The 25,382-nt window shown below is 44.6% G+C and overlaps 1 protein-coding gene across 1 annotated transcript in view; it reads right to left on the minus strand.

Annotated features, from left to right (window-relative positions):
• The window catches only part of ZNF804A (zinc finger protein 804A), a gene marked incomplete at its 3' end in the record, with an annotated part of 150,158 nt that extends 141,071 nt beyond the window's left edge, over positions 1 to 9,087 (minus strand). The window contains exon 1 of the mRNA XM_082001823.1: positions 8,962 to 9,087. Within this exon, the coding sequence (XP_081857949.1) occupies positions 8,962 to 9,072 (111 nt within the window). The 5' untranslated portion in view covers positions 9,073 to 9,087. The remainder of the gene's footprint in view (positions 1 to 8,961) is intronic.
• Positions 9,088 to 25,382: the final 16,295 nt, after the last annotated feature.

Here is a 25,382-nt window from a genome sequence, read left to right on the forward strand (position 1 = left end):
TAGTTTAAAAAAAACAGAATAAAATAAAAGCCTGCTGCCATACAGCTTTAGGCTGAGGGCGATTCACGGACTGCTCGGCCAGACCCCTGCATGCGTCCTGTACAGACGCAACGCGTGCCCAAGTTTTAACTCCAGACATCGTACCAAAATGCGTGTTACAAAGCAGTAGCTGATACGCTGCTCTCAAATGGGCGTTGTGGTCTCCTGTTAAAAACACTTTCAGCAGAAATTAAACACTTACAGACTGCAGCTGTTTAAGCAGATATGCTGAAAGAACAATTACATTGTAATTTACATGTAAATCAAGTTGCAAGTGTAGTTATTGAAAAAAAAAAAACATAAATCCAGTACCTTTATGGACACCTACACACAGAAAAGACTTTCACTTTTTTTTTTTTTTTTTTTTTTTTTTAAAGATTTCCGTCTCACAGGTCTCAGACACATTGATTTATACTTGCTGTGGAAGTATGTTATCAGTAAGCTGGAAAGGAAGCAGCTTTCCTAGTCCAGAAACTTATTTCTAGAAGGTGAAGAGGCAAATTCTATCAGACATTTTGCACTACAAAGTTTTACGAAGAAAATGACCTGACCAAGATTTGGTCAATAAAAGTAACAGGGCTATACACTAGCTGTGAGAAAGCTAGCAACATGAATATTTGAGTCGAGCTAGGTCCCAGAGGAAGTAGCCTGATCATTTGATACTTGGGGAAAGCATTCTCTCTAAAAATACCATTTTTACACAGAAAAAAGAAAAGAAATTTTAAAAGAAATGGAAACCAGCATGGTCAGACAAAAAGCACGATGGGTCCTAAATCATTTGTAAAACCAAGAATGTCAACGAGATACTAAAAAAAAAAAAATCTCTCGGGTTCCTCAAACCAGATCTAAACATTTTCCAAGACGTTTCAAGAATTTTAAGTCAAAGCCCTGTTATTTATCGTATGCAATTAGGAGAGCAATGCCAGGCGGGCGATCTGGAGATTACTCTCCAGGCCTTATTTGAGGATTTGCTCTGAGAGCAGTGGGGGAAGAAATTGCATTTCCTTTCTTACAACACTATCTGTATAACTGCCACCATGGAAAATTCCATATTGAGAGTATTTGGAAATTTACTATCTGAACTGATTTACAAAAACAGCATTCTACAGAAATTCATGTTTGCACACAACTCAGCTGAGAACAAACATCCTCTGCCAAGGGAAAAACAAAACCCTCTGCCTAATCTGTAGCCTGGCCGTGGCTAGTCCTCAGAGGAAAGGAATCGTAAATATATTTTAACAAAATAAATTAATTACACTATGAGTTTAGAATTCCAGTTTCCTGGAATTTTGCTGCCTTCAGGCAGTTTCTTACCTCTACTGAAAACACGAGGTTAAACATGACAAATATTGTGCCTCCTTGTGAGTAAATGTTGTTCTGTTTACTTTGGGGTTTTTCAAGCGACATTAAGTCAGAGCTCATCATGTAACAGTCTCTGCAGAATGCTGGAGGAAAAGCGTTTGTTCTCGCTCTGAAAACGCATGGAAAAATAAAAGGGTCTGACTAGTATTTGTTTATAAGGGATTGGCCAGATACAGCTAAATTAGGAAGGCTCACTCCCCCTCCCGTGTTTACATTTGAATCACAAGCGAGCAAACAAAAAAAATCAACTCACTCTCCACCACCACCAGGCAGTGTTAAAGAACCTATGCTATAAATAAGGCCACCATCATTATTAACTGTATCAAGATATTAAATAATAGAAAATACTCTGGATTGATTTTGTGGCATTATCTTAGTCCATCCGTACATCTCAAGATGCATCTACTCAATAGCTTTGATTTTTGCAGAGATTAATTGTTCCTGTTGGCATGCCTAAGTGCCATTCAAAAAAGGCAATACTGTCAGCAGTTAGAGGCATCCAAGACCTTGCAGCTACTTAGTCGAGTCCTACTCAAAAACCCAGCATGCTAACCTAAATGTCCTCTAGATGTGCTCCTCACAATTAACTAGTTCTTTGAAAGGCGAATCCCTGCCGATCGGAAGGAAAGTCAGAAAATCCATACGTTCCTACAAGAAAGGTGAGACACTTAGAATTGCAACCTGTACCTTTGAGAAGGTTCAGTAAGTTTAATGACTCCAAAAATATGTGTGGTTTTGAAAATACAGAAGCTAACTTGCTGTTTTCCAGTTAGCGTATTTGAGCAACGTGTTAAAACTAATGTTACATATTCTGAGCTAACAGTGTGCTACGGGTATTTGCATCAGAAAATATTCAAGGCAAAAGCTCTCCCTCAGACTTACTCTTTAAGGCCTTGATCTGAAAAAACTAAACAAGTGTACTAATTTAACCATGGTAATACTCTAATTACATTCAGCAGAATACTGATGTGTTTGAAGCTTACCATGCATTTAATAAGCTTTTACAGTACAAAAGTCTGCCTCAGTAGTAGCTCTGAATCAGAAACTGTCCCAGTTAGTATCTGCTGCACATTGGACTCCAGCTCCAACTATTTTTTAGAGCAGACGATGCACTCACAGGGACCCTGATGGACACGAGAGTGCCGCATCTCACCGCACGAGACTCGCGACCTCTCAGAGTTGCTGTGGAAATGCACTTAAGTTCTGACAGCCTCCTCTTGGCCTAAAAATCACCAAAGTGACCCTGCTGATGATACTTTGAATCAGTACTATTACCAAACACCTTATTAAAAGGAGGAAAAGAGAAAAAAAGAAAAAAAAAAAGGAGTCGCTCGCCTTCATACAAAGGATCTCTAGAAGTAGAATACGGATATGATTGTACTGTTACTTCCATTTTATCAAATTATTTTGTTGTCTTCTGAGTGGTTGGCTTTCAGTCATGATTTAAGTGACACTGGTAACTATTCAAACTGAATTAGGTAGAATTTGTTTTGTCATTCTAGTACCTCAATAAGCTAGAGCTGTTCAGCTTCTCTCATAGCCAAGATGTGAACATCTTCAAGTTCCAAACTCAGGTCATGAGCACGCTGAAACACCAAAGATCCACAGGGGACAAAACACTGATGAAAGTAACAAGTGATTTTTCTCCCTTAACCAATGTAACTCCAGCCTAACAACTCCGCCCTACAAATGCTGCAACGCTGAAGACAAACAACAATGCATCGCAATGTTTCATTACATTCTGCATGTCTAAGATTTAATTTAAAAATTACCCTCAGCTGCTGGCAATATACAACATGTCAAACAGAACTGCAGGAGCTGTTTTTACCTGTATTCAAAATAAACCTATGGTAAATAGGTAAGGATTGTTTATTTTACGTATGTGTTAGATGACTAGAAATCAGCAGATGTACAAAAGCTTCAGTGTTCTTTATCAGGAAAGCTGTTTTACAGGCAGTTTACTGCTTTCTTACTGTCATAAGGTACGGATATTTGTAACAGAAACTCTCATAAAATAGATTTTTATGTCCACCACAACATATTTACTTCAGTTCATCTACAACATGTAGAAGAACTAAAGACAACAGCCTAAACAACAGATGACATTTTCAGAAGAAATTAGACTATCAGTATCTGAACTCCATGGAGTTTTTATAACAGCAGAGCTAAACCCCAGGACTTCTTTTAAGAGAAGTTCTAAGTATTTACACACACACACACAGAGGTATATAAATAAAAATTCAAAGCAGTTTGGTTCATTAAACCTAAGAGGCAAGATAGCTGATGGTACAATAGGTACAACAACTGGATTAATAAAAGATGGTCTAAATGGACACCCAACAGCTTTTTTAGACAGACCTGTACCTACACTTGTATTTTGAACTTCAACACAGGCTCCCTACACCCATGTCCAAGCTGACTGGGAGGCGTGAAGCTGTACGACACGGTAGCCACCTGAAGTTCACGTGAGCTTCCTCTCCACAAGGCTTACCACGTGGAGTTCAGAGTTTGATTCCAGTTTGAGATTATTAGTGCCTGCCTCCCTTGGAGCTGGGGATCGCTACTTCAATTCTATCCCTGAAGTCCCACGTGTACATAGCTATAACCAAAGTGTGTGTGTGTGTGTATATATATATATAAAAAAAACAATATATAGAGGTGATTGTTATACACACCAATAGATTTCTGTGTTCGGTATGTTTGAAACTACGGTTCTTTAACCAACTACCTCCCAGGAAATTTTTGATCTTACCTGCCTGCTATAGGTTTCAACAAGACACTGAAAATTAGAATTACAGTAACAATTTATACTGTATAAAGGTCTAAACTTTTCACTGAACTCCTTGGCCAAGTTACAGGTCCTTACTCTTTCTGATCACCAACAGAGAAAATATATTTGTCCAATTAAAAGAAGTGAACAAGCCCTACACAGCCAGTTCTCCATCACTGCAAACCTCGATGAAACAGATACAGAGCCATTTACAGGAGGGGAATATCTCCGGGTGAAACAGCAGATACTCTGTCACCACCCATGTACCAGCTACGCAGAAGACCAAGCAAAGAGTCAGTTCTCTTGCTGACCAACCGGAGAGCGTACATGTAGCTAGGATAACGCCTTAAAATGGTTCGGTTTATGTTCCGAAAAACATTTCAAGGACTTAGCAAATCACCTATGATTGTGACTCCAAACAACCCACTTCTCCCTACAGAGAGCTATTTTTTCATACAAGTTTCAATACTTTTTGAGATTATAAACTGCGAGACAGCAGCCACAGCAAGGAAGATGAATTACAAAGACAGACTAGTATAATTTGCCATCAATAACTTAAGGCATAAAAAAAGAACACAGTAAGTACATGAAAGCTTCTGGAGACCATGGACAAAAGAATGAGCTTGTTGCGAACAAATTTCTATAAACTGCTACTGCTAAAAAGAACAGCCTTGGGAAAAGCTTCAAAGTCACCAAGTATGAACCCTGACAAGGTTCAGCTGAAATGGCCACACAATCAGGCCAATACTCATTGATTAAAACACTGAGACATAAGCAATGTTACATAAAAATGCAGAAAGAGCATCAGAAATTTGCATCATCATTGTGTATTACTGACCCACATGGTAAGTTTTAAGTTTCTTGTTCAAAATCCATCTGCCACGCAAAGACCAGGCAGCAGTCGGTTCACGTGGACAGCACTCCCCCAACAAAAAATCCCTTCCAAAGAGCTGCCACAGAGCACTCCAGGAGTAGATGAGCTATCGTTACGAGACTGTACATATTTGAAGGATATTTAGGACAGCAGAAACTGCAGTGGGAGAGCATAAACCCTGATCCAACAGCCCAAATACCACCAGCATCTTTTAACCACGCTGCTGCATTTTCCGAGGGCTTTTTAAGAGTTTGCATGCTACTCTTCCACATGTTTCCCATCAATTCATAATTGAGATTTTTCCTCCTGATAAGGAGCAGCAGGTGACGACTGGATGAGTGGTCCTTACCCACACTGAGCAGTTGTGCAGCGGGCTTGGGGGAGCACATGTAATGTGTACCGTGCAAAGCTGTGCTATCTGATACCAGAACTATTATGTAGATACACGTTCCTTCATCTTCCCCCACCATCTCACTAGAGGTTCACTCATGAGCATTTTTTTCTTATTTAACTAAAAAAGTGGGGTTTTACAGTAGCCTCTTTTCACAGTTTGCCTAAACCCACCCTCTGCTTTGTTCCCTCTTGTGCCTTTCACTTCTCTCCAAGCTGACGTTTTCCCTGTATGTCATCCCTTGAGGGACAGAACCGTGGCCTTCCCTTCCTCCTCCTACTTTGTATATTCATCCCTCACCCACTTTTCTCCACCTCCCAAATAACCCCAACTCAAAGCCCTGCACTTGGTAGGCATTACAGGTAGATATGCCTTAGAAAAAGACGATGCCTGGGAACCAGGCAATATAAACACACTGTTACTCCATCTTTTTACCAGAAAAGCAACTCTCTGATGCACTCTGCTCAGAAACATTTTTTTGGAAGGACAAACCTTTGTGCGTCATGTTCCCTACTAGGCGAGCAAGGGTTTGTAGCTCTCTCTTCCTTTTACCTTCTGGGAGCTTTGAACCAAAACTTCCAAATGACTAATTCTGCGTGAAACAGGACATGGGCAGAGAATCAACACATAAGGATCACCTGCAGGGACAAACAGCCAGGGAAAAGTGTTTCTCAGTGACCTCTCTTGGAGAGTAGGGCAAAAAAAGGTGAGTTGCAGGTGAATACCAGGTCACTCCAAAGTGGGACAATAGCCAAAGGCTCAAAAGACCTTCCTCTCCCCCCCTCCCCGAACCCTAACCAGCTGCAGGTTTGGACATATGCTATGTGAAGTCATCTTGAAACCACAACCTCATCGTTTGTCCAGGGCCAGCAATCCTACTTGCTGTGAGATTCTACTGCAGCACGTACAGTCGTCTGTCTGTCTAGATAAGAGTGTGGTGGCAGAACTCTTCAAGAGAAGCAAAGCTTAACCAACACAACTTCTGCACAGAAGCAATTCTATGCCGTACAAGGAGAGGCTGTTTTCAGGTTCTCCTCAGTTTACGAGGAAGCAATGGCTTTAGAAAGCCTGGAGCAGAGATGCAGACAGACGGAATGCTTTCCGGAAAAACGGGACGAGACACCTGAGTCAGAGCCGCTCCAAAATATTTCTGGTTTTTACATTTACAAACGGCTGTTTCTCCTAGCCTTATTCTAGGACAGAAGACACCAAGAGCATAGTAAAAGGCTGCATTCTTACCAGAACTTTTAAAGACATATTCCTCCTCGTATTAACAAAGATTTTCAAATACCTATTTACCATGAGAGTGACTGATCCCCTGGAGTGATGTAACACTGGAATTTCCCACAGAAGCTGGCTGAAACGCACTGCAGCCCCTCAGAACTCTTAGCCTGAACTATCCAACCACCCTGTATCACAACCCAGCGGTATCTTTACCTCCTTTAAATTAAAAATCACTCAAATGTAAACAGAAGTCTCGACGTCTGCATATGCACCATTTATTTCATAGCGAAGGACTTTGCCTTGCTGTCCACAGAGCCAACACCAAGAACTCTCTCCTTTTAACCCAGCAAAAACTTTGACAGTTACCCTGCTCGCTGCCCACGACAAAAGCTTTTAAAGGTAGGGTTTCTCATGGCAAATCCACATAACCGACAGTATCTTTTCTCCCCTCTCATCTATCCTGCCTCACTGAAAAGCAGGGCTGAATTAAACTTCCTTCCAGAGTAAGGGCATTTCAAAACCTATGCAGTACATTTATTTGAATTTTAAGCTAATGCCAGTCTTTCCCTACATATTTTGATCACTAATGTTTTTATCAGTAAATAAATCAATCAGGAATGTTGAGAATGCAGGGCTGCTTTTTTGCCAAGGGAAAAAAAAAAAATTTAAAAAGCAAGACTAAATTGCTATTGAAGCAGAATCAATTACGAATCGCAAGATAATACACAGTCCAAAAGTTACATCAGAGTATTCTCAGCCTGCCAAATACATCTTTACTGAAATTGTTCAGTAGAAAGAAGGCAATGTGTCGTGCAGTGATTTAAAGCGTACCAAATATTTCTACAGTAGGTCTTGGGTTTTGTAACCGTAATAGTGAAATATTACATGCATATTGCCATCTCATGGATACTACAAACACTTGTTTAAAATTCCAAGACTGTAATCCCTACCCAAAAAATATGCAGAATTCATAGCAAATAAAATTGTGATAAAATTTACAATGCAAACAGGAACCTTACATTTGAAACAGTCCAAAAACCTGCCTCAGATTCTCTCATAGTAGTTACTATTTTTATGACTTGGCTCAGACTTGCTTTAATCTCTTTATTTAGGGAGAAATTGCAAGCTTGCCAACTCCAGCAAATGTTAAGTATTTTAGTAAATTCCCCATCAATATAGGTCGTGCATTCGAGGGAACAAGAACGCGGTGAGTAAGTTCTGCTCCACCTCCTCCAAAGGGGATTTCGGAATAAGACGGTGATGGGAGAGCGCGATACACAACGCGGCTGAGCCCCTCATTCAGCTCCATCCTACTCTCCAGACATCCGTCCGCGCTTCGCCGTGCCGTGGCTGAGCTGCTAGGCGATGCTGCTATCCCACACCCCTCTTACCTGAACGGGCAGGAGAGCACGGGTCCTGCCAATGCCATCGCGTCATGACTCCTTCATTAAAGTTCAGTAATAGTAGGGACGCGAGTCCAAACAAGTCAGCAAAAACCCCAGCAAACCCAACCGATGCAGAGGTACCAGAGCACGGCATCGTACCTGCCGGCTTTACTAGCCCACACAGACTTCCCGGAGTACCGAGCCGAATTGCCCAAAGCCATCCATCCCTTTCAAACCCAGAGCTTTACTTTTAAAAAAAATTGGCGACCAAGACACAAAAACCTTATGTCGGTTCTTAAAGCCGTTCTCGAACAAACCGCTCTCCCTGCCCCAACAGCTCAGACCTCAAGTAAACAAGTTTCTGCCCCTTCCTTCGGTGCACCAAGCAGGACCCCTGCCCGTCCCTGGGGCACGGCAGCCCCCCGGTCACCCAGCCGCAGGCCCCCTCCTCCTCCTCGCCCAGGGACGCCCCTCGGAGCGGCGGCCGCCACTCGCGGAGCTCGCCTCGGACCGAGAGCGGCGGAGACCCAGCCCCGCGGCTGCCGGCTGAGGGAAGGGTCTCCGGGCTCTCCGTTCGCCGCCTCCCCGCCACCAGCCCCCGCCGCGGCGGCACGACGCGCGGAGCCGCAGGCACCCAGCCCGCCGCTGCGCAGCCTGCCCCAGGGAGGACGGGGAGCCGGGGGCGGCCCCCCCGCCCGGAGGGGAGCCCGGCAGGCCGGAGCTGAGGGCACCGCATCCCCGCGCTAGCAAAGGCACCGTCGACCGCGCAAAAAAATGAATAAAAGAAAAAATAACCACCGGCCCCGCACGCCGTCTGCCTGCATCGCTGGCGGTGCACACGCAGCGGTTCCCACTTAGCCGGGGACGCTGCTGCGAAGGGGAGGGAAGGAGAGGAGGCGAAAGAAGAAGCCATTACCAGAGTTTTGTTCCCGTTCTTGCTGAGAGGACCTCGGAAAACTCCCTTGATGTTGCGAAAGTGCCCGTTGCTGAGGTGCGCGGAGCTGATGACAATGTAGTAGCACTCCATGGGGCCGGGGCTGCGGCCGGGGCCGCCTCCCCGCCGCCGGCGGGGCGCTCAGGCCGGCCTGGCCTCGGCTCGGCTCGGCGGGAGGGCCGGGCCGGCGGGTCCCGCGGCATGTGCGGCGCCGCCGGCCGGCCCGGGCGGGGCGGGGGGCGCAGCCCCTCAGGCTCGGCGCGGCGCTGGCTGCCGGGGGCGGAGCGGCGGCGCGGCCGCGGCGGAGCCGTCTGAGCTGCCGCCTCTGGCGGGCATAGTGTTATTATAGCGAGCAGCCTTGCCGGTCGGCTGCACCGAGCCAATGGCAGGGAGCCACTGGGCTGATACCGAGGGCTGTCAGCGGAGGACATCTGTCACACACACCGCCCTCACCGCCACCCACAGCCCCCGCGCCCCGCTGCCCCCGCCGCGGACGGGCCGACACCCCCCGCCGGGGCGGGGACGGGGCGGGGGCAGGTAACGGGGTCGGGGCTGGCGGGAGAGGGGGCGGGCCCGCCTCTCTGACCGCAGCAAGCGCCGGAGCCCCAAGCGTGGGGTTTGCCCCCCCCCCCGGGGGGAGGTGGCGGGGGCGCCACCGTGGTTCCTCCGGGATTTGGGGGGCAGGGAATGATGCCCGGGGGGCACCGCCCCCAGCCCGAAGCTCCCGCCCCTCCCCCGCACAGCATCCTCTTTCGCGCTGCCCGTACCGGTATTTCACGCCTTGGCCCCGCTCCCCTTAGCAGCCGCGCTGGCTCCGCCGGCGCGAAACCCGTCACTTGGCCTCCCGGGCCGCAGCCCGCAGTCTTAAAATAAATACTTTTTTTTTTTTTTTTAAATAAATATATCGGGAGCGTACTGGCACCACTGGCGGGTCACGGCGCGCCTCGGGCGCGGCGGGGAGGAGCCGCGGGGAACGGCTGCGGCCCCGTCCCGCCCGGCCCGGGGCAGGCGGCTGCAGGGACACCCGGAGTAACCGGGGCCTGGCGCAGCCCGTTCCCTCCTCGCCCTCGGCCGGAACGTACCTGCCCCGCACCTCTCCTCCGGCCCCGCACCCCCCGAGCGCGTTGGGGGCGGCGGCCGGAGGGACTGGCAGCGGTACACGCGCCCTCCCGCAGCGCACGGCCGGCTGGGGGAGCGCGCTGCCAGCACCGCAGCGGGGCGCGGGAGAGGGCGTGTTGAACGGAGATGCGCCCGTCCCCCTCCGTCCCCGGGGGGAGCAGGGACGTACTGCTTCGTCGCCTCAGGCTGGAAACACTCCCGGGCCCGCTTCCAGCCCGCTTTCCCCTCACTCGGGGGCAGAAAGCAGGATTTATGGGCGGAAATTCCAGCGCCTAGAGAGGGAAGACCTTGGAAAACACGCTCGGAACCATGATGTGACAGCTGAAAATGTCTCTTAGTCAGCAGTTACTGCTGGCAACATAATACCACCCGTCCTACCCTCTTGTCCTCCAGAAGAAAGGAACCGAAGAAACCAGATTTCCCAGGAAATTGGGGGGCGGGGGCAAACGCGTCCCTGGCAGAAATTCCCATCTTTGCAATTTGTATCCTTGGTAAAGGAAGCCCCAGTTTATGAGGAGCCTTCCTCCAGAAAGAGCGTTCCCCCGCTACTTCCCTTAGGACACAGGGAATAGTAAATTTTGACAGTCGTCACTCATCCTGCAGCATTTTCAGTACTTGGGAAGGAAGGATAGAAATGGCAAAAGTGGAAAGTTTTGACAGCTGAGACGTAGGTGAGAGATCAAAATTTGATGCTTCTTGGTACAGCCAAAGAGGAGGGTGAAAACGTACATGCACATAATAACTTTCTTTTTCTGCTTGCACGTATGTACGCGTACATCCAGAAATAACCGTCAAGGTTACCACAGTGCAAAAATCAAGTCAGGATCATAAACATTTGATAGATTTAACAACACAGCACAGGCCTGGTTCCCTTTTCAGACAGGATCATGGGTGTGGTTCTCTTGCAAAGATGTCAGAAGTTTAGGTAGGATAAAGTAATGAAAAGACATAAAATTATGCAAGAAATAAAATCATGCAGCTCATTTCTGGGAAAAAATATATTCCAGCTCGGACTAGAACAACAGTTTTTCCCACCTTCTAAATATAACATTACCAATATGTCAAGACCCTTCTGTCTGGGAGCGCAACTCCTCGCAGATGGTCTGCTCCACCAATCCACCCCTTCAAAGAACTGGAACACTCTTCTCCAAAATCCTTGCACTGACCGTTTCATGACACGTCACTGACACGTTTAATTACACCTACTGCAATCCTACCCGGGCCCTTCCAGGGTTGTACAGCTGCTCTCACGGCCTCAGAGGCGGGCAGGCACCGCCTTCACGCTCTTGTTAGAGTTCATGGACTGGGGAAACATCTTATTATAGTAACAAAGAAATAATCTACTCCTGTAGCTCAAGTTTGAAAGGATCAATGTGCTTTCTGACAAATGAGAGTACGTTTAAGATACGAATGCTAATGAGGATTGTTGTCCTCCTCTACTAAAGAAGGAAGAAAACCCAACCAACTAAAGACCACTTGATTCATCCAAAGCATTGTATAAAGAAGTGACAAGTTGTATGAATAGGACTTAATAAGCAATTTTCTATTTCTACTTATTCCGGTTGGCCTCTGTCGGGTTTCTTTTTGCTGCTTCTCTGATACTTTGCTATCTCCAGTTTTCCTCGTGTGTCTTCCTTCAATCCTTCACTGTACTTTTCCTGCCTCATTTTGTTTCTCTGTTGTGATCACACAGGCTCAAGATGCTTCTTCCTTCCCAATTTTTTTTTTTTTACACCTTAATAAATCACTAATTTCATCAGTCCCTAACCACGTGGATCCTACATACCATCAGTCATGCCTATCTCTGCCTCTATCCTATTCCCTTGGGAGAATATCTGGGGTTTGAGTTGTGTAAACTGCTATTTATTCAAATCTCTGCCATAACCACCAGTGCTGTTGAATCTCTTATTTTTCCTAATACTTCCTATTTGGAAAAATCTTCAAGATGTTGTTCCTGTATAAAACTGCGAATACCGACTCAAGACGCAGGCTACGGATTTGAGACTCGTTCAGGAAACCTTGTGAACTACAGGCCAGTCAACAAATTACATAAATTCACATACACTGTACTAGTTTTCTGCCTGTTACCATGATAATTGTATTCTGCAGTTTAATATTTAATAATATTCATCATTCAAGAAATAGTCCTGGCATAATCCAGAAAAAATATTCAGCAGTACAAGCAGTTTGCTTTTCGTTAACAGCCTTTAAAGCATGGCACAGAGTATGTGTTACCGAGTAAATATATTCTGAGAAATCATTCACTCGCTGCTGAAACTTATCCATCAAGGACAGAAAGGAATACCTGCGCTGTAAGTCACAAGAAACTCAATTCAGCTCCTGCAGCAATTTTTATTGAATTCAATAAAAGTCCGTTTATCCTAAGAATATCTCCTTGTAAGTAATCTGCTGTCTGAGGCACACCTTTTTACCCTTTCTACTGTTCTCCTGCACTTTCAGTCGCCTTTTATCACTCTTCCCACACCCCCCTTTTCCCCTGTTCCAGATGCCTGCCATCCTTGCGTTAAGCAGAAGGAAAACCAGGAGTGCCCTGTGTACCTTTTAAAGGCCATTACGGTGTAACACACGCTAGACGCTTCATTGCAACTGTATTCATTCATCAGCTATGGGGTGGTGAAGCTAGAAAAAAGGAAACTGGGACACTCCGGTAGCCCAGGCCCTCAGCACGTCCTTCACCATACGTGAAGAGCATCAGAGAGGGTTCCCTGTGTCAACGCGCGAGCCGAGCAGCACGCAGGTATCGCAAAACCTAATGGAAGGCAACAATGATCCGTGAGCAGCCCCGTAGCGTGCCATCAAATCACGGGCTGTACCCTGCAGCCCTCAGAAGGGACAGGAAGAGGGCTGCAAAGGCTTAAACCAGTATTTCTGCTTGATCTCAAAAGTAGCAACAAAGATTTGCTAAAACACACTGTATTTTTTTCTCTTTATTTTGCTCCTTCAGCCTTCCAAAGCACATAATTTTATACCGCAGCTCTTGTAGAACAGCTCCAGGGCGAATATTACCCCCTCCCTCTTTTCACATGTCCACATAGCATCTATAGCCAAATATATCTCAACAAATTAATGTGGGTAAGAGAAGCAAACGTTTTCCTGCCCCTTCTCTTCCAAATCACCAATATTACCACTGACTGCTTTAGGATACTATTGGGGGGGAAAAAAACCTCTCTGTTGTTATTAAATCAAATACAGTCTCTCTGTATCTTCCCTTCTTAATGTTTACGCTGCAGAATTTCCCCAGCAGCTCATGTGCGCCCTTCTTCTTTCCTTCCCTAATCCCAACTTCACAAAAAAAAAAAAAAGAAAAAAAAAGCCAAATGACACACTGAATATGAGGCGACATCAACAAGTAACTGATGTACCACAGGAGAGGTAAATAGCAGGAGACTTTTACGAGGGCCAGAAAACACCTGATGGTCCAGCCAAGGTGAAAGAACCCTCTGCAAAAGCAACTGTTGCCCATTTCAGACATAAAAAGTACAATTCACTACTACATTAAATGATATAGCACCGTCTTGCAAGCAAATCCTCCATCGTACGCTCTTAAAGAATGGCTCTACATGAAAAGCAAAAGGTACCAACAACTGATAAATTAATCCTGAGAACAAACTGTGATGGAATTCGGCTTTCACGACATCCACTTAAGCCAAACCCAAAGAGAATAAATGAAATCAAATTAAAATATTTAACAAAAACTGAGTCATATAATCTCACCAATGACAATACCTCCATTCTGCACAACTGACTGCTATATGAAATCCTGTTTTCACTTCTATAACAATCAAGTACTGCAGTGCAAGGAACAATCTTCCAGGGACAGCACTGGAAAACTCAGTAAAAAAATATATCCCTCCATACATCAGAAAGCAAAGGCAGGAAGACCACAGAATGGGTGCGCTTCTACAGAGTCACCAGCCAGAACTACCTAAAATCCAGCAGACGGGTTACATAGTTAGCACAGTATTAAAGCCAACGAGATATTAACTCCGTAAGCAATATCCAAAGAGATTTCAAGCAGCCCTTCAGTGTCTTGTCCTTTTCTAGAAAGGGAGTTGACTACATAATGAGCACCAAGTTTTTTTTTACCGATTAATTTTTTTCCACTTAATTTTAACCAAGTAAAACTTGCTGTGTTAAAGAACACAACACTTCAAAGGTACCTAAGAAATGACAGGTTTTTAACCAAAATAAGCAAGGCATCAAGAGAAAACACAGTAAATAAAAACAAATCCACAAATAAATGGGAAAACGGTACATTTTGAAATTTAAGAGAGCAGATAGGTTGTCACCATTTATCAGAAGCAGATTATTTTTCTTGCTGACATCCACACAGTAAAAAGATCTGGAGTCTAAAGAATTGATCAAAAGTCTTCAACTGTTCATAGCAAATTTCACCTTCAGTGAGCTTGGGCTCCTTCACTGAAGGAGTAGAGTATTTCCATAGGAAGAAGTCCTGAAGTTCACCTCAGGACTTGGCATTAGCTGCAAGCTGTTCCACTGGGTGGTGGTAATGAGATCAAGAGGTTCAGAAGGACTGATAACAGAACAACTCCGGACAGAACCAGTGTTCATTCACGTATTCATTCCTTCTGGCTCTATACATACATACTTATTTGTGCATATGAACATGTATACCTACCTACGTGTACATATGCAACACTGGAAATTCATATATTCATTAGCCTTCATGCCACAGTAACGAAAGGATAAAGAAAATAGTTTCCAAAAATCTTTCAAAGCATGAAAGAAAAAAATTCCAAGTATTTTTTGGGGAAGGGCTAGCCTCTAAAATTGATCTTAAGCACTGTTTGCTTCTTTAGCATTCAGTTCAACAACATCATTTTCTCAATGTAAAAGCTGAAGAGAGCTCGTGTGACACTGATGACAGGTCAGAAAGTAGCACTGTGCTATTTCTGAATAGCCAATATAAATTAGAGACCCACTGGGGAACACTCGCCCCCTCCCCATAGTTAATATTTCAATAAATTTCAACGAGGTCAATAGATGACACACTATCACGGCTTCCTTTTCCACGTGATCTGCAACAGTCACATAAAAGAATGGAAATTAAATTTTAAATGATGTGCTTATTTCCTTAATATTACACATTTCAGTGAGATCTCATTTTTAGAATGGGCACGTTTGGCATCATCTGACAATCGAACCCCTTCCCAATACTCACAGTTACAACCTCCCAATTTAAGACACCATAAATCACACCAGACATTAATTGGTTCACTTTCACCGGGCGCTTATTCTAACAATACCGGGACACAGCAGAATATTAAGTACATGCCGGGCAAGGATATTTCTAATATTGTGTAATACAACATATTGCCGTGCACAACATAGATCCCACCCCTTTACACCACTCCTTATAGAAGGAGCCGGCAATAGTTACATACACGTATATACCAAGAGTTTGTTTTGCACCTTTGGCACAGCGAGGTCGGCGACGATGACGAAGGCAGCCCTTGCTTCACGCCGTGGAGCATGGGCGTTAGAGCATGCGGCACGCCTTGTCAATACCGTCGCACAGCTCGCCCGGGAGAACGAAGCAAGATCCAGAGGCTGCCACAGCCTTACGTCGACGTTGGTTTGCTGTTCGGCACCCAAGTTTCATCTCCTGATTTTATCGGAATAGACTTTTAGGGTTAATGTACCATTTTTACTGTACAGTTTAAAACGGCTGTAGAACTCCTTGCAGGAATATGTATGGGCTGCATGGTACATCATAATAATAATTTTAAAACCCCGCCATTTTCATGACTTATGGTTTAAACACAGGTAGATACATGCAGTATGGTAACAGTCTTGAAGTACTCACTATGGTCCTCTTGAGTGGTGCTTAACACTACCCACTTACTGTGTGAAAGGCCCTGTTTACTCATTAGAACAATTATATTTTTTTTCACTTAATAACTAATGACTTACCAATCTGTCTGCTGTAGCGAAAGAATATAATTACAAATAGGCATGTTAAAAATACTATAAAAATAATTCAATCCAACTTTCAAAATATGAGTAAGTTACGTGCTTAATTAAAGATAGCAATATCAAAGTAGCCTTGAGCATATTATAGATTACTAGCCTGAAAAATTTCTTTATAAGAAAGCCAGTATTGTTCTAAAAATAGAGAGGATTTCCAAAGCCCAGCATACCGTTTTTGGCTTTTTGACAATTAAAAAAAGTCTACATAATTAATTTAATTATGTAAAAACTTACTCATTAGCTCAAGCTATATAAATCATATTCAGTTTTATCTGAATGTACATTTTCCTGAGTATCTATAAAACCTGTGTAATCGGGAGGCAAGGCAGAACGCTATTAATAGCAATATCAAGACAACTGCAACGGGTAAGCTGAAAATCTGTGCCCAAACAGCAATACGAGCAGTTGTTTTTTCATCCAGTTTTTGAGTTGCCTTGGAGTTATATTGCTCTTGTGTTGCTCAACCCTGAATTAAGAGTCCTCCTTGTCTCCAAGATGGAAAAAAAGATGAAGTATTTTTACTTTTAATGACTACACAGTAATTTAATTAAAATAATATGCATTCTGACCTCCTTTATTTATTAGAGTGGAAAAAGGCTTAGGTAGTTTCAAGATTTTTCTGCTCTACAGCTATGTTCACATGGCCCTTTAGAGCAACAGTTCTTGGTGGTAGGTACAGGGACACCAAAAATAAACCTTCTCCAGTTTTAAAAGGCCATCTTCCACTTCCTTCTTTGCATAATTGTGACACAGGGTGTGCACAGAGAGAGAGAGAGAGTTAGGAGCTGAATTTTCATTATTGCTATGTACACTCCAATGTCCAAACACACGCAGACTTCCACAACTATTATGCTTTTTCCACACAAACCTGAATTTAACACAACATCCATCCGTACCTACAAACTCTCAAACTAATGCACATTTGCTTTTACAGAATTTCAACACTGACACCTCCTAAATATATTAAATTACCCTTGAACTGACCTTAACATTGGCATCCCCATTAAAACCAATGCCCCTAACGCATTTGAAATGCAAGAAGTAAGATGAAAACCAAGCATAAAATGTTTTAAAAGCCAAAACAGAAATAAACCTCAACTATTCCCTGGGAACCAATGCACTGTATACTTTTTACAGGAAAATGCATTTCCTGTAAAACAAAAACATTAAAACAAAATAAACCATGTAGAAAACAAGCAGAAGAAGAAGGAAAAAAAAAAAAAGGTCAGCGCTCAACTTCTTACAACTCTAAAGAAATATGTTTAAACCTGCTGATCTTGAAGATAAGAAGAAAAAAGCCAACCAAACCAACAAAACCCCAACCGACTTTCAAAGCAGATCTTGAGATTTGTGCCTTGTACTCATTACGACCGAGCAGTCAGTGGACTCGGCAGTAGCAGACTGCCAGGGTGATCCCTCACCCCCTTACCTTGTCTCAACTTGCCACTTTTTTAAATGTCTTCACCGCTACACTTCCATCAGCTTGAAATCCCCAGTTACGTGACCCAGCACCGAAATCAGATCATCTGCAAGCTTTTCTCTTCCTCTTACCGACTACTCGTGCATTGCAACAAGATGCTGAAGTCCCTACATCCCTGTCACTTCTGCTGGTAAAGCTTTATTGTCGTTACTTCAATTCTCAAACATACGTTGATTCCTTGAGCTTCCGAGTCACTTCTGTACATCTCCTCTAAATTCCCGCTGCTCGCGTTCCAGAGCAGAAAATTCTCTTATACAAGTATATTTATATCCAAATGACAAAAAGTCTAATCTACTCGCAGGCAAATTATATTTGAAGATCATCTCTTCAAGACAGCAATTTCAGTTCTTTGGCCGGATTTTCATCTCCGTTATGTCCTTCACATTCTCTTCAGAAAGCAAAACATGGATTAGTTTCATAACACCATCACAAAGGTTGAAAAGCAGGACCTGTAACAAAAATTGTCTCATTGAGAGGCTTCAACAATAAAAACAGCGTTCACGGAAAGCCACCGCAAAATGAGATGTGGACATAAACATGCGGGGCACGGGTCCGCCTCCACATCGCTGCTCCCCGATAGTTTCCTTCACCGTCCTTGCTCCATCCTCATAGCGGTTCTCCGGGAAGCGCCGACACCGACACTCCGGCCTGCCCTTGCGCTTTCCCTTCGGGGCTGGCGAGCCCGCACTATCTTCCATACCGGCACTGCAGACTCCTCACCTCCACAGTTTGGTTTCCTCATTGCTTAATTTTCAGTACAGTCAATTCTTTGACTGTAACTGATGCTTCATTTTGCAAAATATGTTTTCCTATCATTTCTCATCTGCAGTTTACTCACCCTTCGTATGAGGAACTAATGAGAAAGCTGAGAGAAAACCAAATACTATTGGTATTAATTTATTAGCAGGAAGCCAATTTTTGCTCAATATTGCATCCGTGTATCTTGGATTTAACAGAACATTCCTTGAACTACAGGCTAGCAGCAAAGTACGTGGATTTTGGACAAAGCATTTTCTGACCTTATGAAAACAGCAGCAGGAAACCAACTCCAGTGGTCAAAATTGGATCGTCACGATGAAAAACTGTATGTGTTTCTGGTCTTTAAATTGCTACTCTGAAGAGTGATAAGAGACATCATACAGAACCTTATCAGGATTTAATTTCCTTAACAGAAATGAGAAAGGAATGTGCAAGCCCCCTCTTAAATGATCTAACATTAGATTGCAGTATTGATAAAAATACCTTAACAACAGGCGTATACGTCAAGAAGATAAAATTCCATCTCTTCTTCCTGAAGAACCTTTCTATATACAAATCCATTTAAAAATAGCATATTTCTGGTTTGCTGTGCATGACTCTCAGGAAATGTTTTTGGCAAAATCTGCTCACAGTTACTGTATCTTTTTAGTGCTTCTGTAATGATATCTCATAAAACATTCTTAGTATACGAGATTTATGAATGAAACCTGTCAAAGTATACGTAGTACAGAAACATCATTGATAAATTTCTTCGTAATTTACTTCTGAACTGCAGTCTAACTGTAGCATAATGGGTCTATACGGGAAGCCGCCACCACCACTGTATGGAACATCTCTGATCCGTATGTATTTGTATTTTGTACATGCATCTTTTCCACGCCATTCTGCATCTCCTTACTGACTCCTGTGTCCTAAATTATATGAAAAGATTTCCCCCTATTTTATTACATTTCTACGCTCTGCCAACTACAAGGTTATTTCCAGATCAGCTCGGGTTTTGAAAGGGTTCACTGGGAGCAATGTTGTCCTTTCAATCAGGAAAATTAGTAAATTTTACCACAAGTTTTATGCTTTTCATATCATGATATATTTACTGCAGGGACAATATAAGAAGTCCACGTTCAGCATCCGCGTACGGAAGAGCGGAGACAAGCAACGCTCCGAATTTGCGAGTACTTCCTCCGCTGTGTACTGGGCAGCGTCTTAAGGCGAGCGGCTGTAGGAAATGGGGGCTCCCCCCGCCTCAGCTTCGTAATTTTTTCCGTTCTGCAGATTTTGCAGTTTCACTTCCTAGTGTTTTTAATCCAATTCTGAGATTAAAATCTAAAATAATTGTTACAACCGTCAGAATGGGATTATTTACTGCCATAACTGTACTATACTGTAACGTGTGCGGTTCTCATTTTACAGCACTACTAGTACCATCAACAGGAATAGTTTTCTAGGGTCACCTTCTCTTTTTGTTAGGTAAATTAAAAAAGGTTAATTATTAGTAAAATGCAGTAACATATGTGCCCCTGAACACATGGAGGCTACGTCCATCCTGTCGTCTTAACAATTTCCAAGTCCCACCTGCCATGCTTCCAAAACAACAAAAACCATTTTTCACAAAAAGCGCTTATAGTATACATTCACCAGCTCACTTCCTAAAAAAGTCTCAGAGAAGGGTTGGTTGGTTGGGTTTGGTTTTTTTTTTCCTCTCCACATCTCTTGGATGATGAAGCAGGTAAGATTTCCCACATTTATCTCCAGTTTGTCTTCTGTGTCAGCCCATTGCGTGACTCCGCAAAGCACAGCGTGCGTCTCGGTTGCGTGCCAAGTCCGCTTGGCAACCCAGACTTTGAACCAGCTCTTCATGCCGCAACCAGAATCACCCGACCTTATGAAAATACACAACAAACTATACTGTTAAATACATTTTGGCCTGAAAAAGCTTCAGCTAAGAAAGTTTCAGCAAAGCCTGACCTTTCCTTGGATGTGCTTCAAGACTTACGGTAACGTTATGTTCCAATAAGAGAAACTCCCCAAATGAATAAGCAAATATTTAAATTTTACAGATATCACCCTAAGGAGATTTTGAGTTAAATGTAAATGGCATGGTTGCCCAAGAGGCATAAGCAAAATATTAGGAAAGCAGAGTGTTTGGATAAAACAGCTATGATTAATTTTTCATTTAATTTTTTTCTCAAGTATAACATGCTTCTGGAGATCATACTTAGCGAACATACTCGTGGTTCCAGGCCCACACAGTATTTTTATTCCATAAGGTGCGTAGGAGGCTTTTTAAAATCCACATAATTTTGTGTTATTTTTTTTAACATGTTAAATTATTATCATCAGATGGAGGGGAAATTAAACATTCTGAAGATGTTAAAAGCCTCAGTCTTCTTGACTCCTATTACCAACTGCTAACTACTGCTAAAACTCATCCATTTTTGGAACACGAACAACCTTGATAACATCAGATGAAGACAAAATAAAAATAGAGCACTGGCAAAGCCCGTGAATTGAATTCCGGTATTTCAGAACACGGTGTAAAGCTCTTGATTGCCTTCGCAAACGTAACTCATTAATAACTACATTAATATTGTAGCTAACTCATTTCCTAACTTTCCTAAGGGCAGCCAGAGCTATGGCCGTGCTGGAAAAGAGGGGAACTAAATAAAATCCAGGCTATGTAAATAGCTGCAATTTGTTTTTTCCTGATGGATAACGAGGAGGACCGTAAGATGACAGAAAAGGTTTTGTGAAAGTTATTCCTAAACAACCTTATATCCGGTTTTCCTGTCTTTCTGGCATGTTATATATGTTACGTTTCCTCTTCTTTCCTTTTTCTGAGGATGCTAAAAGCAATCTTCTTCGTCATCTGAATTACTCGGCTTTTAAGATGACTGGAATTAACGCACATCCCGTGTGTCTTCTTTCTTCACGCAGTCCTTATTTTGACACGCAGTCCTGCGCACAGCAGTTGGATTTTACCCCTGTGCTGACGTGCAGTAATAAAGACGCCTCATGAGCAGCAAGCTCAGCTTTTGTTCCCTGGGTCCCGTTTACGCGACACGACCACGTGACAGCCGCTTCGAGAAGGGGTCCCCGGAGCAGGGCCCTGCGCAGCAGGGGAGGCGCTGGGCCATCAGGCCGGAGGGCGCTGCCCCGGCCCTGCACGTCTTCACAGGACACGGTGACGCACCCAAGATGGCGACCGCGTATTTCGCAATCCTGCCGGCGGTACTCCGAGCGAACACGTTCCGCACGGACCTTCAGTAGAACGACATGACTCCCGTCACCCCTGCGTCACAACGCGCAAGGCTGAAAAACCCCGCTTCGCCGATACGGCTGAGCACAAAAACCCTCCGCGCTCCAGGTGTTCCGGCTCCCCTCCTCGGCGCCCGCATCCCTCTGCTCGCTTGTCTGCAATGCACCGGTAACGCCCCTGCCAGACCGTGAGCCCGCAAGGACGCTCCAACGAGGCCAGTATGTTTGTGCTCTACAGCCGTACGCCAGGCTGCAATGTCACGGGGGCGATGACGTAAGAAGGCAGATTACTACCTGTGCAATATACACGCGAACGCTTTTTCCCCCTTTGACAGAGGAAGAGTTGCCTGAGGTCAGGCAAACAGACCGGGACGGCAGCAGGAGGTCCTTGTGTTCCCAGACCATGCCGGGCGGTGGGAGAGGTGCTGTCCCCGGGAGGAGCCGTGCTGGGGCAGCGCCGCCATCATGCCGCCGAGGAGGTCCATGCCGCTCCCCAGGGTCCGGCTGAAGAGCACCTACACGGAGGCCTGGGCTGCCCTCGGGTCCTGGCTGGCCCTTCTGTGACTGCCACAGCCTGACAGCGGGCACACAGTACTTCAGCCCGCCCACGCTCCTCGGCTGCATTCTTGCATACGAACACGCTAAAAGCAGCGAACGTCAGGCACATCTGTGGCGACATCGGGCAGAGGTAGGTTCACGTGTAGAGAAGAGTAACTTATGCTGATGTAGGCGCAATAAAAACCGTTCCGGTACGCCCCACGTAAGATCCTTTACCAGCCAAAACCCTACAAGGCCTAGCGAAGCACACACGTGGTGTCAGCAGAGGGGCCGCCGCTCAGGCGCGGCGCTTCACAGGGCAAAGCTGCAGCCGCATGTGGGGTGGGAGGATGCAGAGCAAAATGCTGCCCGCCGCTGCTGTGGAAAACGGGGCGGGGATCCAAAGCGGCGCCTGTTATCCCTTCCTCCCTCCTCCTCGATTATTTTGGCAGATTCACCCTCCCCATGGGGCACGGGCGGGCGGGAGGAATTGCACTGACGGAGGGAGCTGCGCGACCGCTGCCCGCGGCAGCCGCAAGCACAGGTAGCGCAGGACAGGGAACCGCCACGGCGGCGGCTCCGTATGGAGGACGTATAGGAACGGGTACTGGTGCGTGCGTACAGCAGGTCGGCGGTGACAGCGACGGCACCCTCGCGTGCCGCTGACAGCCCCCGGCGCGCGGTTACAGGCCATGCCCGCCGCAGGCCGCCAAGCACGGGTAACCACCAGGCAACGCCACGCAGCCGGGGGCGGCCAGGAGCCCCCAGGACTCGGACACGTGAGAGCCTGGCAAGCTAAAAAGAAGTCAGAGCGAGGGGCTCTTTCAATAATCAAAAATGGAATCATAACAACTGAGTGATAATATTAATAATCAAAAACTCCAATCAGTTCCGGCACAGGCTCCTGACCAGCAGCAAAGTTTTGGGTTTCCTGCCTTTAAATTTCCATGATGACGTGTTAATTTTACAAGACTGAATCTCATACCTTGAAAGAAGTCCCGACGGGAACGGCTGTTCAGTCTAGCTCTAAGTTAGTAAAAACACTAACAGAAATCAAATTCTTACCTCAATTTGCATATTTCTAAAAACATAATTGTTCAATGATCAGTGTTATTTAGGGTACTTTACTAACAGCTTTTATATGGTAGAGCTCTATACAAGTTTTTACTACAAGGGGAGAAAAGAGAATAGACATTTTTAAAAAGCACAGAATGCTTTAAACATTAAGAACCACCAAAGACCCTGGATTAATTCCATTTCAGATTTAAAAAAAAAAAAGTCCCAAATGTCAGGTGATCTCACTGCAGTCATAAATATCTGGAAGTTGTATAATTATTTAATGCTTTGCTCTGTTCCTAAGCCTCTTAGAGAAGCACATTCTCCAGAGATCATTGGCTTACTGTGTATCTAAGGAAATTAAGCTACAGTTGAATTATGGTAAATATATTTCATCCCCCCAAGAGCGGGTAGGTGAAAGTGCTTAAGTTCAAACAGAAGCTAAATTAAAAATAATAAAAAAGTTATTTAACCCCTAACATATACAGTAAGGTCCTCACACAGCTTTGCAGGAGCATGTCCTCACAACCAGCGTAGAAAACAATGAATATAGAGCATATATGTTAATTTTTGTTAGGGATTTTAAATCCATTTTCAAATCCTATCATTGAACAATCATCTTCCATTCAACAGCCATGTATTCTCTGAAGTTCTTTAAATAACAGATTTTAAAACTAGAGTAGAATAAGCAATATGCAGCGTTTACTGATATCCAGCTGTATCATCACACAAAGCATAAGGTGAGACTCAACAGAGGAGATCTTTCTCCTGGAGCTGAGTAAACAAGCGGTGATTTGGCTACAGCCTTTACCTTCCCTTTGCCAGTTTAATTTCACCATCATTTTGACGTAGTTCCCAGGTATGGGAGGTTTTAGGTTTGGGGCTTTTTTTTTTATCCTGTAAGGTCTAACAGGAACCAAAGTTTTCACTTTTTTTTTTAAAGCTGTACAACCTTTTGAGTATTACACTAGGAGTAGTTTTGCTGTTACTGGTTTTGCCTTCACTACGTTGCAATTTAATGATCCATAAAGATATTGAGGCCGTGCTGCTGGAAAGGGCTCTCATATCCTTAAATGTACACCACCGAGTGGCCCTAATGAAGTTAACGAGATCGTCAGTCCACACCAACTGAGGCAAGTAAGTCTGACAACCTTGAAAAGGAGTTTGCTGAAACCAAAATACGTAAACGCAAACCTATTGCTCATAAACAGAATCAGAAACTGCAGAGCTGAATGGCTGCTTTAAAATTGAGATTAAATCAGCGTTTGTCTAAGAAGAAGGGCATCCGCTTCACTGACAGAGTACGGTACCTCAGAACGCAATTAAATCAAAGGCCTTCGAGTTCATTTTTTGTTCAAACCGCCATCAGCACCAGCCATTGACCGTAACGACTAAAACAGCAAGCGAGCAGCGTCACTGTTGCGCAAGAAAAATGACCCAGCAAAGATTAGGAAAAACACCGGAGTAGGACGACAGCTAAGCACGGGCGTCAGTTATTTAGGGGTGCATCCGCCGTGCCCGCTGCCCACAACAAGAAACACGCAGCCGTCCACTGTTTTTTCGGAAGCGAGCTATCTGGCGAGAGATCACAGCAGCCACAAACCTCACTGAAGAGTCTAGCTTAATTGCCACGATATTGCTCCTCCTTAGCACGAAGGCCTAGACCCAAAGCCTTGCTGAGCCTCAGGACCAAAGGCTGGCTGGTGGCTCCATGCCAGGGTCTCCAGCGCTCTCCCGACTCTCTAAGAAGATCTTAGGTGCGAAAAGCTCCGTTCAGGCAGCTGCAAGGCTTGAAGCACCACCCCTGCTAGGCAGCCTCCTTCCAGTCCAGGTACTCCCCGCAGGCCACCGACAACACCACGGGCTTGCCGGTGGCCTGAGCGGGATTCTACAAGTCCGTAAAGAGCCTCTCGCGCAAGCACGCCACCAGACCTTTGTTGCACCTCTTGCTCTTGGAGTTCATCAGGACCACAGCAAATACTGACTACAGCATTGACTACTGACTACAGCATACATCTTGACTGCAACAAGAAGGAAGCCTCTGTTCTTCAGCTGATATAAACATATATATACATTATACATACATGTGATAGATATATAGTTATAAATATCCACTGCAAAACTTCCAGCCCCAGGCAATGCATAAACTATTAATACTTCTATAATGTATTGTTGGATTGTAATG

Source organism: Phaethon aethereus, assembly GCF_964289735.1.
Source record: "Phaethon aethereus genome assembly, chromosome: 6".
Classification (NCBI taxonomy): Eukaryota; Metazoa; Chordata; class Aves; order Phaethontiformes; family Phaethontidae; genus Phaethon; species Phaethon aethereus.